The sequence below is a fragment of the Rana temporaria genome, chromosome 6 (genome assembly GCF_905171775.1).
Source record: "Rana temporaria chromosome 6, aRanTem1.1, whole genome shotgun sequence".
In the NCBI taxonomy this organism is placed as follows: Eukaryota; Metazoa; Chordata; class Amphibia; order Anura; family Ranidae; genus Rana; species Rana temporaria.
The window spans coordinates 25,594,616-25,611,173 of NC_053494.1; the positions used below are offsets into that span (position 1 = coordinate 25,594,616).

General features: G+C 45.5%; 1 protein-coding gene across 6 annotated transcripts in view; it reads left to right on the plus strand.

Annotated features, from left to right (window-relative positions):
- Nucleotides 1-16,558, plus strand: part of TSC2 (TSC complex subunit 2) — a 93,482-nt gene that overhangs the window by 38,840 nt on the left and 38,084 nt on the right. For 3 of the 6 annotated variants that reach the window (XM_040356481.1, XM_040356483.1, XM_040356482.1), the window contains exons 19-26: nt 2,349-2,505; nt 2,618-2,740; nt 4,388-4,522; nt 6,009-6,198; nt 6,535-6,628; nt 8,378-8,480; nt 8,559-8,653; nt 15,362-15,484. In XM_040356481.1, coding sequence (XP_040212415.1) covers nt 2,349-2,505; nt 2,618-2,740; nt 4,388-4,522; nt 6,009-6,198; nt 6,535-6,628; nt 8,378-8,480; nt 8,559-8,653; nt 15,362-15,484 — 1,020 coding nt within the window. Of the gene's footprint in view, nt 1-2,348; nt 2,506-2,617; nt 2,741-4,387; nt 4,523-6,008; nt 6,199-6,534; nt 6,629-8,377; nt 8,481-8,558; nt 8,654-10,018; nt 10,043-15,361; nt 15,485-16,558 lie in introns of all 6 variants that reach the window. The other 3 variants (XM_040356485.1, XM_040356486.1, XM_040356484.1) reach the window with 2 other exon arrangements.

Genomic DNA, 16,558 nt, shown 5'->3' on the forward strand with positions numbered 1-16,558 from the left:
TGCAAAGTGCTGCCCTAGGCCTGGGCCTTGTTGGCCTAGGCCAGGATACAGTGTTGGCCCCGCCCCCTGTAATGTGCTTCTGCTCCCAGTGCGCCCGAGCTACAGGGATCTATTGGACAGGTACTGATCTATGGGGAAACCTGCTGTGGGGGCTCTGATGTGGGACACCTGCTGTGGGGGGGGGGCTCTGATGGGGGACACCTGCTGGGGGGGGGGGGGCTCTGATGGGGGACACCTGCTGTGGGGGGGGGGGCTCTGATGGGGGACACCTGCTGTGGGGGGGGGGGCTCTGATGGGGGACACCTGCTGGGGGGGGGGGGCTCTGATGGGGGACACCTGCTGTGGGGGGGGGGCTCTGATGGGGGACACCTGCTGTGGGGGGGGGGGGCTCTGATGGGGGACACCTGCTGTGGGGGGGGGGGCTCTGATGGGGGACACCTGCTGTGGGGGGGGGGGCTCTGATGGGGGACACCTGCTGTGGGGGGGGGGCTCTGATGGGGGACACCTGCTGGGGGGGGGGGCTCTGATGGGGGACACCTGCTGTGGGGGGGGGGGCTCTGATGGGGGACACCTGCTGGGGGGGGGGGGGCTCTGATGGGGGACACCTGCTGTGGGGGGGGGGCTCTGATGGGGGACACCTGCTGTGGGGGGGGGGCTCTGATGGGGGACACCTGCTGTGGGGGGGGGGGGCTCTGATGGGGGACACCTGCTGTGGGGGGGGGGGCTCTGATGGGGGACACCTGCTGTGGGGGGGGGGGCTCGGAGGGGGGACACCTGCTGTGGGGGGGGGGCTCTGATGGGGGACACCTGCTGTGGGGGGGGGGCTCTGATGGGGGACACCTGCTGTGGGGGGGGGGGCTCTCATGGGGGACACCTGCTGTGGGGGGGGGGCTCTGATGGGGGACACCTGCTGTGGGGGGGGGGGCTCTGATGGGGGACACCTGCTGTGGGGGGGGGGGGGCTCTGATGGGGGACACCTGCTGTGGGGGGGGGGCTCTGATGGGGGACACCTGCTGTGGGGGGGGGGCTCTGATGGGGGACACCTGCTGTGGGGGGGGGGCTCTGATGGGGGACACCTGCTGTGGGGGGGGGGCTCTGATGGGGGACACCTGCTGTGGGGGGGGGCTCTGATGGGGGGACACCTGCTGTGGGGGGGGAGACAGGGAGATTTCAAATCCCTGGACTGGTGAAGTGGTGTCCCGGTGTCTGACAGCAGGGGGGATTGTGAGACCCTGGCAAGGGGGGGAATGGGGAAGGGGGTCCAGTGTAGGTTCGCCTTATAGATTTTTTTTTGCATTTTAAAGTGAACCCTCATCTTTTTGTTAAAAAAATAAATAAATCAGGAATCAAAGGCAAAACATTTCTGTATAAATAAATAAAAAAATATATATATTTTTTTAAGCATCATTTACTCCTATACATGATCATGTTCTCAGATGCATAAGGATTTTTAGAGAGCTAGGAGGGGAGAAACGGCTGTACGCTGATCTTTAGTGAGTCCCAGCAGAGCTAGAGAACTGACTAATGCCTAGCGTGATCAGTTTTTGATGGGGGAAAGCAGAGTGACTGGCAGCAACACCAAGTATTTCACACAAAAGAAGCGATGCAAAGAACAGGCTACTTCCATATACAAGTACCGTATTTATCGCGGTATAACGCGATCCCGCGTATACCGCGCACCCCTAATGTTGCCCCCAATCCTGTGGAATTTTTTTTTTTTTGTACTTACAGTTTTGGTGTCTTGTGCGGCGGCCTCGTCGGGTCCGACGTCCGTCTGCGGCTTCGGGTGTCCTCTTCGTCGGGTACGGGTCCTTCTGCCGCTTCCGGGTGTCCTCTTCGTCGGGTACGGGGTCCGTCTGCGGCTTCGGGTGTCCTCTTCGTCGGGTCCGGCGTCCTTCTGTGGCGTCCTCCCCGCTCGTTTCCCGCGCCGAGTTTGAATACTGCGCCGACCTATACCGAGCGCAGTACACTCGTCTATCGTCGGGCAGGCTCGGCAACTCTCGCGCTGACGTCCTGTACGCTCAGGACGTCAGTGCGAGAGGCGCCGAGACTGCCCGAAGATACACGAGTGTACTGCGCTCGGTATATGCCGGCGCAGTATTCAAACTCGTGGCGGGAAAGCGGGTATCGGCGTATATCGCGCACGCACGATTTTGCCCTGATTTTCAGGGCAAAATAGTGCGCGGTATACGCCGATAAATACGGTACATGGTACAGCAGGAATATGAAGTGTTGGGTTTACATATTCTTTCACCTAGTTAATGATGTGCACATTGCAAAGTAGTTTTGATGCTTTCTTGGCACTGTGTGGGTTGAAGTGTCCTTATAACTGCTCTGCTTTCTGTTAGGATTGAGCCTGAGAAGAGGCCGCCAGAGAGGAAGCCCGCCGGCACGCTGTCTCCCCCCTCTGGAAGCCCCAGCCTCTCTTCTCAGGGTGGTTGTCCTCGATTGGGCTGCCTGCATTTCTCTCTGGCTTTTGGGGTCATTCTGCAATGTTTAAAGCAGGTGTGTGGTATTACATTCTCCAAAGCAGATCTGATCAAAGACATGTCTGTTCCAGCTGTATTCGGATCTCTTCCTGAAAATTTCTGAATAATCACTAAACTTTCTCTTGTAGGAAACGGACTGGAAAGTCCTCAAACTGGTTCTCAATAAACTGCCTGAGTGTCTTCGTTATAAACTCCTCATTCTGTCCTCTCCCTGTAACATTGACCAGCTTTCTGCATCTCTCTGTAACATGGTGAGTAAAACGACATAGTCTATACGCAGGGGCGGACTGACCGGGCACTTGGGCACTGCCCGAGGGCTCCATGCCACTAGGGGGCCCCATCAGGGTTGCCAGCCTTGGTAAAACCAGGGACAGTATGTAAAAATGTGTGTGTGTTTTTTTTTTTTTTTTTATCCCAAGATTATAGCTGCCCCGCCTCTCCAGTACCTTTTGTGTGTGTGTGTGTATACAGCAGAGATTTTGTAGCGCAGGGTTTGACAAATTTGCTTGGAATCTAGGAGCCAGCTAAAAAAGTTAGGAGCCAGAAAACGCACCCCGTCCCGACGAGCTTGCGCGCAGAAGCGAACACATGCGTGAGCAGCGCCCGCATATGTAAACGGTGTTCAAACCACACATGTGAGGTATCGCCGCGATTGGTAGAGCGAGAGCAATAATTCTAGCCCTAGACCTCCTCTAACTCAAAACATGCAACCTGTAGATTTTTTTAAACGTCGCCTATGAAGATTTTAAAGGGTAAAAGTTTGTCGGCATTCCACGAGCGGAACGCAATTTTGAAGCGTGACATGTTGGGTATGAATTTACTCGGCGTAACATTATCTTTCATAATATTAAAAAAAATGGGGAAAACTTTACTGTTTTTAATTAAAAAAGTGTAATTTTTTCCCAAAAAAGTGCGCTTGTAAGATGGCTGCGCAAATACGGCGTGACAGAAAGTATTGCAATGATCGCCATTTTATTCTCTAGAGCAGGGGTGTCAAACTGGCGGCCCTCCAGCTGTTGCAAAACTACAAGTCCCATGAGGCATTGCAAGGCTAACAGTTACAAGCATGACTCTCACAGGCAGAGGCATGATGGGACTTGTAGTTTCGGAACAGCTGGAGGGCCGCCAGTTTGACACCCCTGCTCTAGGGTGTTGGGATAAAAAATATATATAATGTTTGGGGGTTCTAATTAGAGGGAAGAAGATGGCAGTGAAAAATGGTGAAAAATGACATTAGAATTGCTGTTTAACTTGTAATGCTTAACCTGTAATACCAACGGCCACCACCAGATGGCGCCAGCTCACATCTGGTGGTAATAACTTGTAAAACCAATATGCAATTTTTTTGCTCACCTTCCAAGCCAAGTCGCCAGGACACTATTTCTAGTCGCCATGGCGACCGGGATTTGTCGGACCCTGGTATACTGTGTATGTATATTGTATGTGGTGTGTATACTGTGTGACCCCATAATCTCCTATTGCCCGGGGGCCCATGAGTTGTCAGTCTGCCCCTGTCTATACGTTGCCCATCGCCTGTTGGACTCGGTACACCACTACCTTTTATAGATGCCTGCTCTAGGACCCCACCAAATCTGTGCTGCCTGCATATGTAAAGGTTTAGCATAGGGAACCCGCCTACCTGTTTAAATGTTGGTAAGTAAGGAACCAAAGGCTGACCATCTCTCCACACTACAAGAAAGTGTTACATTGTATAATAAATATATATGGAAGCTGCATAGATGTGAACGTGACCCATAGAAAATAGACTGTAGTGCGTTTCTGCACATGTGCGAACGCATAGCATAACGCATAGGTTTGAGCCTAGACCTAGGAAGGGTTTGTCTTGCTTCTCTGTCCTTGTTCATATATTGTCATTATATATGGTGTGTGTGTTCCAGCTCTCAGACCGGAGTGCCAGCGATCGCTTGTATAATACCCCAGATGGATTCTCTCGTACTGAACTGCAGCTGGCTGTGGTTCCTGTACTGACTGCACTGACCTCATACCATCAATATCTGGATATCACCAAACAGGTATTTTTTCTGGAGGTTTTTTTCTTAAAGCAGAGTTCCGGCCACAATTTCACTTTTTAAATATAAATACCCCTGTAATACACAAGCTTAATGTATTCTAGAAAAGTTAGTCTGTAAACTAAGGTCCGTTTTGTTAGGTTGTTGCAGCATTTAGACACTTTATAAAATAGAAATTGACTGGGGCCATCTTAAGTGTGGGCATCATGAAGCCAGACTGTATGACTTCCTGGATTTCAGCCTTGCAAAACTCGCACATGCTCAGTGCTGCGCAAGCGGTGTCAGATCAGGTTTCAGCACCTGTGCTGTCCAAGTCACATGATTCTTTGAGACTGGGGAGTGCACAGACTCCTGGAAAGTTACACCCACTACATTCCCAGGAGTCTGTGCGGTGCATTAAGCACCTAGGTGCAGGAAGTGGGAAGATTACCTATTCTGCCTAGCAACAACACTTTGAAGGCATCTAAAAAAAAAAAAAAATTCGTAAAGGACTAATGAAATTTTTTTAAAACTACTGATGTAATGTTATATTTATGGGTGGAACTCCACTTTAAAGGCCTAGCAGTGAAAAAAAAATGCTTTGTAACAGTAATTTTGAACAAGCAATAAGTATACAACATTGTAATTATACTGTGCTGGTCATGCAGCAACCTTCGCTGATTGGATTCAGCACTGTAAAAGGATGATCGCCATATAATGTTTAGGAGTGTTCAATAAACGGGGCAAGGAATCCCATGTGCAAAGCATCCTACCCAGAGCAGCCAGTGAGGATCCATTTTCTGCTGGTCTCATTTCTGATAATTAACCACTTAAGACCCGGACCAAAATGCAGCTAAAGGACCTTGCCCCTTTTTGCGATTCGGCACTGCGTCGCTTTAACTGACAATTGTGCGGTCGTGCGACGTGGCTCCCAAACAAAATTGGCGACCTTTTTTTTCCCCACAAACAGAGCTTTCTTTTGGTGGTGTTTGATCACCTCCTGCGGTTTTTATTTTTTGCGCTATAAACAAAAATAGAGTGACAATTTTGAAAAAAATTCAATATTTTTTTCTTTTTTGCTATAATAAATATCCCCCAAAATTGCTGCTAACATAACATGGGTACCTTTTTATAAAGTAACCACTTGACCTCCGTAGAAGGGGTTAAAAACTGTTTTGCTTCAGAAGCGCTGCCCATTCGTTCCAATTCAGAAGCGCTGCCCATTCGTTCCAATTCGCAGGGCGCTAAACACATCGCTCCCAAACCGCCCCAAAGCTGCTGCTTGCAGGACTTTTTGTAATGTCCCGCAAGCACACCGCCTGGGTGTGAAGTCACTTGAATGGGAGGCGGTTTTCGGGCACTTGGCAGAGGCGATTTCCCAACGCTCAAGCGCCTGAAAACCGCCCCAGTGTGAAAGGGGTCTTAATGCTAAGCAATTATATTGAATTCTATATGAAGTGAAGCGTGTCGGACTACAAAAGGTAATCGTGTTTATTTCCTCTCCTGGTAGAAGGAAATGGTTCGCTGTCTGGAGACCGGCCTGATCTATCGCTGTGCCAAGCAGTGTGTGGTGGCTTTGTCCATGTGCATGGTAGAGATGCCTGGGATGCTGATCAAGTCCCTTCCCGTGCTCATCGTGAAGCTGACGCACATCTCCGCCACTGTCACCATGGCAATACCCATGCTGGAGTTCCTTTCTAGTAAGTTACTTTACAGTCCCCCAATTCATTATGAGTTATTTGGCCCCCCCCATACATAGGCTAGGAAAATCGGCCATTGGTCTGTAATATGTAGACGGACATTGTCAGCCATCAGCCATTATTTCTATCTATGTGTATATGTATATGTGTGTGTGTGTGTGTGTGTGTGTGTGTGTGTGTGTATATGTGTGTGTATATAATACACACTGTCAAGCCATTTTGTTCTTTTTGGTAGCTTGGCAAGTCAGGCACCTTTCACATCACAATATGAAGCCATGTTGTCGATCACCTCTGACTTCCAACACTCTAAACATTCTTTCTAATGGTTTCTTTCAGCCCTGGTCCGGTTGCCCCATCTTTATGGGAACTTTGCTGCAGAACAGTATGCAAGTGTGTTTGCCATTTCTCTGCCGTACACGAATCCCTCAAGGTGAGTACCTGTCCAAAATGCAGTTAATGGGGGGGGGGGGGGCGCATTACAGCAAATCTGGAAGGCAAGAGATCTTATTGTAAGATTGTGTGTTATAGGGAATGTTTTTTTTACCCATGAAATCCTCCCTTGTGTAGACGTCCAAAATCCCAGAGACTGCAGGTGGACACAGCCATCTTGAATGTGACGTCGGCACATCTAACAGACTTGAGCTGTTACTCAGAGGACACACTAGAGCAGCGATGGCGAACCTTGGCACCCCAGATGTTTTGGAACTACATTTTCCATAATGCTCATGCACTCTGCTGTTTAGTGGAGCATCATGGGAAATATAGTTCCATAACATCTGGAGTGCCAAGGTTCGCCATCACTGCCCTATAACATTCATCTTCACTATGCCCACCTGGCAGCTACTTAGGTGAGGATGGGAGTTGAGGAGCTGGTCCCGCACAGATAGTAGTTACTCCCAGAAAAGACAAGGGCTATGTTATGTGGGGGGGGGGGGGGGGGGGGTTGTTAAAGTGAATTGACTTTTTTTAAAGTAATCGGATTTGCTAGCAGATTCCAAGACGCATTGCAAGTGAATTAAGGAAATGTTCATGGAAGGGGAAAATGCTGCAAGTCAGCATCTGGGATACTTGAATTTTCTGTGCTTTTTACCTACAATATTTCTGTGGTCTTTTTAAATTACTCTTTCCACCAGATTCTACTTTGTAGGTCCTTCAGTCTTCCCTCCTTCTCCCTCTTGGCACAGAGCTGCAATTTGGTGGGAACCCATATCTGCTGTTGGATATATAGCCGTTTGGCAGGAGCTGAGCCCTTAAAGTTGAATGCCAGGCAAACCTGTAAAGCCTTTCCGTAAAGCATAGCTAGGCAGATGACCCGTATATCTGTTACAACCGTAGACTGTAGAAGGGATCAGGGGCGGATCCAGAGTCTAGTCTCGGGAGGGGCACTACCAGAAAATATTTTTTTGGAGGCAATTTATCGGGGAAATTACTGGTGTTAGCACTTCAATGATCATGGCACCATGGTTATGGTATCAGGATGATTGAAGCTCATTATTTCTATTACATTGTAATATAAAATGGTTCAACTCTCACCATAATGCAGAATCGGTGGGAGCCCCGAGCTTGTCACTTGCCACACGTTGCGGACTGTCACTTGCCACACGTTGCGGACTGTCACTTGCCACACGTTGCGGACTGTCACTTGCCACACGTTGCGGACTGTCACTTGCCACACGTTGCGGACTGTCACTTGCCACACGTTGCGGACTGTCACTTGCCACACGTTGCGGACTGTCACTTGCCACACGTTGCGGACTGTCACTTGCCACACGTTGCGGACTGTCACTTGCCATTGCCCTGTTGCCCCCCTCCCCCCCTGGATCCGTTCCTGGAAGGGATGCAGTAGTGCCCTCATCTCCTACAGCCTACTGATTAGACCATGAAAGAGCAGCAGCAGATTGATGAGGTTATCCCTTTTCTTTCCCCTTCTATTAGTATGTGCCTTGTCAGCGAATTTGCTTGCAGATCATGCACACCCTTATATAGTGGATCACAAGAGGCCTATACCATGTCCCATTCGGGTACTTGTACTAGTTGCATTAGAGCATGCAATTACTGATTTAAGAGTATAATAAATATAAAGCTGCATTTATTTTTGTTTCTTTATATCTACATCTGTTTTTGCTTTAATCATAGCATACAATTTAGTGGGAAATTACTACTTTGGTTTTTCTTCCAGATTTAATCAATACATTGTGTTCCTGGCCCACCATGTCATTGCCATGTGGTTTATCCGATGCAGACTGTCTTTGAGAAGAGATTTTGTGCCTTACATAACAAAGGTAAGTTCTATTACCTACCTGACAAACTCGGCTACGCGTACTTGACAAATCGCATGACTTACTCTGCTTTCCCCATAGGGTCTGCGCTCCAACGTTCTGCAAAGCTTTGATGACACTCCTGAGAAAGGGAGCTTCAGAGCCCGCAGCACCAGCCTGAATGAGAGGCCTAAAAGGTACACAGTCTATCTGTTGGCTCCTACTGGGGGAATATTGAATAAATGCATTACCTAGAATGCCAGCAAGCCTACACAATGGCAGTGTTCAGGATACCCCAAGAGGGGCTGATTTATTGCAGTGATCCCCAGAGAATGAACTGTAACCTGAGAAAGGAGAAAGCAAAAACCAATAAATATATATATATATATATATATATATATATATATATATATATATATATATATATATATATATATATATATATATATATATATATATATATATATATAATTAAAAATTTTAATATAATTGGCTTAGGTTTTTAAATGAGGTTCTTTGTATTTTATGCAGCATATACTGAAGGCCTGTTATCAAGTCTGCTGGCGTTTTTGCTCTTAATGAAAACTATATTGTATATATATTTTTTTTCCGTGAGAACATTTTGCGTTATTGTAAAGATTGAACTAAAAATAATGGTTTGAGGGCCAATTCTAACTATATGCGGTGACAAACTTTTTACTGCATGGTAAAACGTCTGTCACCGCAGAGGGACATGGTGAACAATTGTGTCCCATTCACACTTAAATGCAGTCTAGCGCTGTGCTAAGATCCAGGCATGCTGCATTTTATCGCAACACACTGGCCGCAATCAAACTGCAATGTAGCGCACCGCCCGACGTTGCAGTGAATGAAGTGTGTTTTGTACGCTTCAAATAAAGTTTGTACAAAAAAGGGGTGGTGCTATGAATTGTGCACCACACTGCCCCAGTATCCAGCCGGAAACGCAGAGAAGCCAGAGCGTTGAATCGCTTTGGCTGCTCTGCAATACATGTGCCACATTCCATATTTAATTTTTTAAGCCTGCAGATGAAAGCAATTCAAAGGTGACGACATATCATTTGCTGTTGCAAATCTCTACAAGAAATCGAATATTTCAAATATGGGACAGCAACCAACCAAAAATTGTGAAAGTGATCAGAAATGTGAATTCGGCTCAATATTACAATGATCATTAAAGATAATATATTTTCCCTTTAAATTTTGTTCATGTCCCTTCTCATTTTCCTCCCCACAGTGAGTTGCACAAGAATCTGTTTCCCTAATAGATATTTAAATGTCATTCCTTCAGTAAATTTGTTGCTGAGCTTACTGACCTTTAAATGTCAACTACTGTACCTGCTTAGAACATTCTATAAAGTACATTTTCTTAAGGAGATACTCCATTTTCTTTCCCCTTTTTTCTTTGAAATTAACCTTCAGTTCATTCTGTGTTCCTTCTATATGCTCTTCATTGTGATCATTTTCTGCTCAGTATGTGTTTAACATGTGCCTGTGACAGTTGTTGTAATTAAACCATACTGACATGCAGTGCCTGCTTTTAGGGAGGTCCTTTATGTAGTAAAAAGGTATGTTCCATCCTTGTCCCTTCTCCAAGTGATATCATCATGGTGCTGCCGTGTGACAAGTACTGTATGATTGGAATTCGGCCATATTCACTGGTCTTTATGGTGGAATCTTAAAGCGGAGTGCCACCTAAAAGTGGAACTTGCGCTTTAAGCACTCCTCGCCCCCTTACATGCCACATTTGCCATGTAGTAATTTTTTTTTATTTTTTTTGGGGGGGGGGGGGGTGGGTACCTGGTTTGACAGGTACTTCCTGTACCACTTCCTCCTTCCGTCGGCCTCCTAGGCGACTCCTCTCCCCCCTAGGTGGCCCCTCCCTCTCTGCGATCTTCTGGGACACGACAGACTGCCTGGCCACTAGGAGATCGTAGCGTGACTCACAGCTGGGCGCCCACAGTTGCAATGATGGCGCGGCGGAGAGGAGCGAGGCTCATTACCCCACATTAATCAACCTCTGACCTTGGCTAACCTTATAAAGTACTTGGTCTTGTCCGGTAGAACCACGATGAAGTCTCTGGTCTATTCACAGGTGGAGTTTCATGGTTTTTATTTATTTTTTTGCCACATTTCACATGTCTGCTGGGATGGGAATAATTAGCCCAGCACAATGTTGGTTCAAATTTATTTTGTTTGCCTTTCCTCTTAAATATTTCCCAAAGAGGGAGTATCCTCATTGGGACATTTTTCCATCATCCTTCTAGTAGTACTCAGATGGCTGGACCACGAGTCCCAATCTGACATGTTAGTGGGGCTTTACCAGCTGAGGCATTTTCACTGAGATTTGGCCCATGGTGAGGTATAATAGCATTTGCCATCTTGATTGACCCAAGGCAGATGTCCTCAGCTGGTAGATGCCCATGTCGTACATTTGGCTCCGGTTAAGAGTAGCCGACTTTAACTGATTACTACTAAGTGGTTGATGGGGTAGACTTCCCAAATGTGGAAACATCCTAGGACTTCAGAAAGAAACCTTTTGTGTTCTGGGGTTTACTAGAAATCTGGTCCAACCTGCATCTTATGTATTGCAAATTGCCCTTGAGTTTTTTGTTTGTTCTAAGCTAGCCGCATACTGGTTTGATTTATACAGCAATGTTTGAGCATATTGGTCAGGCTTGATTTAAAGCTGAACTTTCAGGCACAAAAAATATATTAAAAAAATAGAAGGTGCAATCAGCGCAAAAACAAAATCAACAATAATATGAATGAATGACCCCCCCACAATGCAAGCTGAACACTAAGAATTGACACAAAATTCCAATAGCAAATATAAAAAGAAAACAGTGCAGCGCAAATGTATACATATGACATCAAAGGTTAATAACCAATAATGATAATGGTGAATAAAAAATAAATAAATGTCCGTGATTAATAAATTAATAAATAATGGACATAGGAATAAATAAAAAGTCCATAGTTCATTTATTCCTATGTCCATTATTTATTAATTTATTAATCACAGACTTTTATTTATTTATTTTTTATTCACCATTATCATTATTGGTTATTAAAGCGGAGTTCTGGCCACAATTGCACTTTTTAAATATAAATACCCCTGTAATACACAAGCTTAATGTATTCTAGTAAAGTTAGTCTGTAAACTAAGGTCCGTTTTGTTAGGTTGTTACAGCATTTAGACACTTTATAAAATAGAAATTGACTGGGGCCATCTTAAGTGTGGGCATCATGAAGCCAGACTGTATGACTTCCTGGATTTCAGCCTTGCAAATCTCGCACATGCTCAGTGCTGAACAAGCAGTGTCCGATCAGGTTTCAGCACCTGTGCTGTCCAAGTCACATGATTCTTTGAGACTGGGGAGTGCACAGACTCCTGGAACGTTACACCCACTACATTCCCAGGAGTCTGTGCGGTGTAGGTTAGGAAGCTTAAGCACCTAGGTGCAGGAAGAGGGAAGATTAACTATTCTGCCTAGCAACAACACTTTGAAGGCATCTAAAAAAAAATGTTTTTTTTTCGTAAAGGACTAATGACATTTTTTTAAAACTACTGATGTAATGTTATATTTATGGGTGGAACTCCACTTTAACCTTTGATGTCATATGTATACATTTGCGCTGCACTGTTTTCTTTTTATACAAAAAATATATTCCTCAATAACCCGAAAGGATCTAAAACTGCTTTACCTTGTAAAAGTATCAGTGACATCACTATGCTGTACATAGCTTATGCAGAGGGTGGGACCTAGCAGACTCCACCCACTACAAACTGCTAGCGCCCAACTACAGTGGGGGGGGGGGGGCGGAGACCAGTCAGACTGCACAAGGAGAGAGCAGCGGTGAGCGGTCTTTATTACAGGAAACTGCTGCACAGAGGTAAGGTTTCACACAGGATTAGTACACAGATCTGCAAGAAATGCGCACAGCGCACCAAGATTGAAATATGCACATGCCTTTTGTGTTTAGACAATATTTGCTTATCGCAAAGTTTAGTTTTTAAGCTGAAATCCAAACCGATGGAATAAAAAATAGTGCCTTGAAAAGGTATTCATTCCCCTTGAAATTTTCCACATTTTTGTCATATTACAACCAAAAACATGTATTCCATTTGGATTTTATGTGATAGACCAACACAAAGTGGCACACAATTGTGAAGTGGAAGGAAAATGAAAAAAAACATTTTTTTTTTTCTACAAATATGTGAAGTGCGGCATGCATTTGTATTCAGCCCCCCGAGTCAATACTTTCTAGAACCACCCTTTGCTTCAATTACAGATGCAAGTCTTTTTGGTGATGGTTTTTCTACCAGATTTGCACATCTAGAGGGACATTTTGGCCCATTCTTCTTTGCAAAATAGCTCAAGCTGTCAGATTGGATGGAGAGCGTCTGTGAACAGCAATTTTCAAGTCTTGCCACAGATTCTCAATTGGATTTGGGTCTGGACTTTGACTGGGCCATTCTAACACATGAATATGCTTTGATCTAAACCAGGGATATGCAATTAGCGGACCTCCAGCTGTTGCAAAACTACAATTCCCATCATGCCTCTGCCTCTGGGTGTCCTGCTTGTGGCTGTCAGTCTTGCTATGCCTCATGGGACTTGTAGTTCTGCAACAGCTGGAGGTGCGCTAATTGCATATCCCTGATCTAAACCATTCCATTGTAGCTCTGGCTGGATGTTTAGGGTCATTGTCCTTTTTATCCCAGTCTCAAGTCTTTTGCAGACTTGAACAGGTTTTCTTCTAAGATTGCCCTGTATTTGGCTCCATCTATCTTCCTATCAACTCTGACTAGCTTCCCAGGTGAAGAAAAGCATTCCCACAGTGTGATGTCACCACCATGTTTCACAGTGGGGATGGTGTGTTTTGAGGTGATGTGCAGTGTTGGTTTTCCGCCACACGTAGCGTTTAGCTTTTATGCCAAAAAGTTCAATTTTGGTTTCATCTGATGATCACCTTCTTCCACATGTTTGCTGTGTCCCCCACATGGCTTCTAACAAACTGAAAACAGGACTTCTTATGGCTTTCTTTCCACTCTTCCATGGTAGCTGTATTTGTGGAGAGCATGACTAATGGTTGTCCTGTGGATTCTTCCACCTGAGCTGTGGATCTCTGCAGCTCCTTCAGAGTCACCATGGGCCTCTTGGCTGCTTCTGATTAATGCTCTCCTTGTCCGGCCTGTCAGTTTAGGTGGACGGCCATGTGAAGGTAGGTTTGCAGTTGTACCATACTCTTTCCATTTTCGATGGATTGAACAGAGCTCCATGAGATGTCCAAAGCTTGGGATATTTTTTTGTAGCCTAACCCTGCTTTAAACTTCTCCAACTTTATCCCTGACCTGTCTGTGTTCCTTGGCCTTCATGATACGGTTTGTTCACTAAGGTTCTCTATCAAACCTGAGGGCTTCACAGAACAGCTGTATTTATACTGAGATTAAATTACAGGCAGGTGGACTCTATTTTTACTAAATTAGGTGACTACTGAGGGCCATTTGTTCCAATAGATTTCTGTTAGGGTATCGGAGTAAATGGGGCTGAATTCAAGTGCACACCACATGTTTTTTCAGATATTTATTTGTAAAAAAAAAATGGAAATAATTTTATCATTTTCCTTCTACTTCACATTATGTGCCACTTTGTGTTGGTCCATCACATAAAATCCCAATAAAATACATTTACATTTTTGGTTGTAACATGACAAAATGTGGAAAATTTTAATGCCGTACTGTCTGGCATGGATGTGTAAATCTCAGAGGTGTATTGATAGAATTTTATAAGGGCCTTGAGCAGGTAAAACCGATCCCATTTATGTACAGTGGAACCTCGGATTACGAGCATAATCCGTTCCAGGAGAATGCTCGTAATCCAAAGCGCTCGCATGTCAAAGCGAGTTTCCCCATAGAAGTTGATGGAAACGAAAATTTGTTCAGCTTTGACTTCAATGGCATGCAATAACGCATGTGGCCAGAGGTGGGGGGGCACTGGAGAGCCTCGGGAACACTCGGAAAGGCCCGAGGACAGCTCGGCTGACCTCAGGCTCGGAAGCGTTTCCAAACGGCTCGGCACCTGCGCCCCCGCACCTTAGGCCAAATGCCGTACTGCACACCCCATTGGCTCGAATTCTGCTCATTTTGTGAGACAACACTCGCAAACCGAGTCAGAATAAAACCAAGTTCCCATTCTTTCAAAATGCTTGTTAACCACGTTACTTGTAAACGGAGGTTCCAATGTATATAAAAAATGTATTTGGCTTTTTATCTTGAGTTCAGCTTTAATCAGTCTACCATCTTGGTCAACGGATATTGGCAATTTGGTCAAAATTATTTTGTATGGTGTTAAAAATTTGTTCTCCTTTTTCAAAGAAAGCCAATCCAAGCACTGGTCACTGCAGATTGTGTTTGTTGTAAGGTCTACTACAATTGTAGCCAATTTACATCAATGGATTGACGGTGTGCAAAATGCATGTATGTGGCTAACTTAAAACCGTTTATTTGATCTCCCCACAATGCAACTGGTTCTTATTACAATGCTGCTGCTATTTGTTGCGTTTCTTTTATTTTTTTTTCTCCTTTTTTAATTTTTTGCAAAATTTTTGCTTAACTTTTGTTGTCTTTTTTGCTTTCTCATGTGTAGCATTTATTTTTGTTTTCTGTTTCTCCTTTTCTATGGTGTACCCCAATACTGATCTTCGCGGGCCCTCTGCTGTACCCACTCTACACGTCCCTTCACTGGTTTCCACTGTGGCATCCTGTGTGTGGGTGGGGTGACTTTTTTTTTTTTTTTTTTTTTTACCACTTGTGTGGAATATGGTTTGGGTGGTGGGCACCTTACCCCTCTCTGCCAATGGGGCACTCTTTATTGGGGTAGCTTGAAGCTATCCAAACCCTCCAAGCCGGGCTTGAGTGACTCGTCCCCCGTGAAGGAGATGAGAGACCTCTCGAACGCCTTTCGCTCTCGCAGCATCAGTGTGTCGGAGCGTGCTGCGTACAGGTAGTGGCCGGGCATGGTAACCTGGGCCCGTTGCACCCAGTGGGGCGGGGGGGGAGGTTGCATGCCAGGGAAAGACTTGCATGGCCAGCCGTAGACACTAGTGCCCATTCCATAACCCTTCTAGTGCTCCCTGATCTGTTCCGGGCCCCTAACTCACAAAGTGCACGTGTTGGACTGAAATACTTAAACCTCTGCAGCAAGTTTAATCCCTAGGTGATCTTAACACTGTTTTTTTATTTTTTTAAACGAGAAGATTGCAGTACAGTCCTAATATTTGAGAATTTAAAACCGTAGTTCTGGTATGAGCTCTGCTCATCTTTCCTAAATTTCACATTTGTTCTTCAATTGAACATGTTGGGCTTGCACTGCACTCTTTTCTAATGGGGAAATTATTGTACACTTAAGTAATTTTATGGTTTGTGCATGAGAGCCACCTTCAGATTGTTGCAGGTCTGCGGATCATGACTTTTATCCCCACGTTATGCTAGGAGTTTCAGGAGGATCAGATTTGACAAGTTCAGGGCTGTGTAAGCAGAGGGATTACTAGTGGAGAGAAGGGAGATTTCAGCTAGTCCTTAGACGTATGCCCATTCTTACTTAAAGCTTTCCTCACGCTATTCATTAGGATTATTGGAGAAAACAAAATCCAAAGGAACATGATGAAAGGGGTGCTGGGTGTAGTAAAAAACTGCAAGGTAAGGACATAATGTGCTAGTATGCGTTGCATGCTAGCACGTTTATGAAATGCGTACCTTTTAGAACGAAGCCCTCCAGCAGTGCGCTGTCACCGCTGACAGGGCTTCCATCTTCACCTTGTCTTCCTTCTGGGTTTGTGTGCAGCCTGAATGGCTGAGCCCCAATAACGTCACTACCCGTCTTGGTAGTTATGGGCACGGCAAGCTCTGAAGGAACAGCGCGGGTATGCCGTTCAGAGCGCATGCACCAGTGATGTCGGCTGCATTCTGTCTGAATATCTTCTACTAAACAAGTTTAGAAGATATTCACTGTACCTACAAGTAAGACTTGATCTCTTACCTGTAGGTACAAGTCCAAAAAAGTAGCTTGCTACCAATT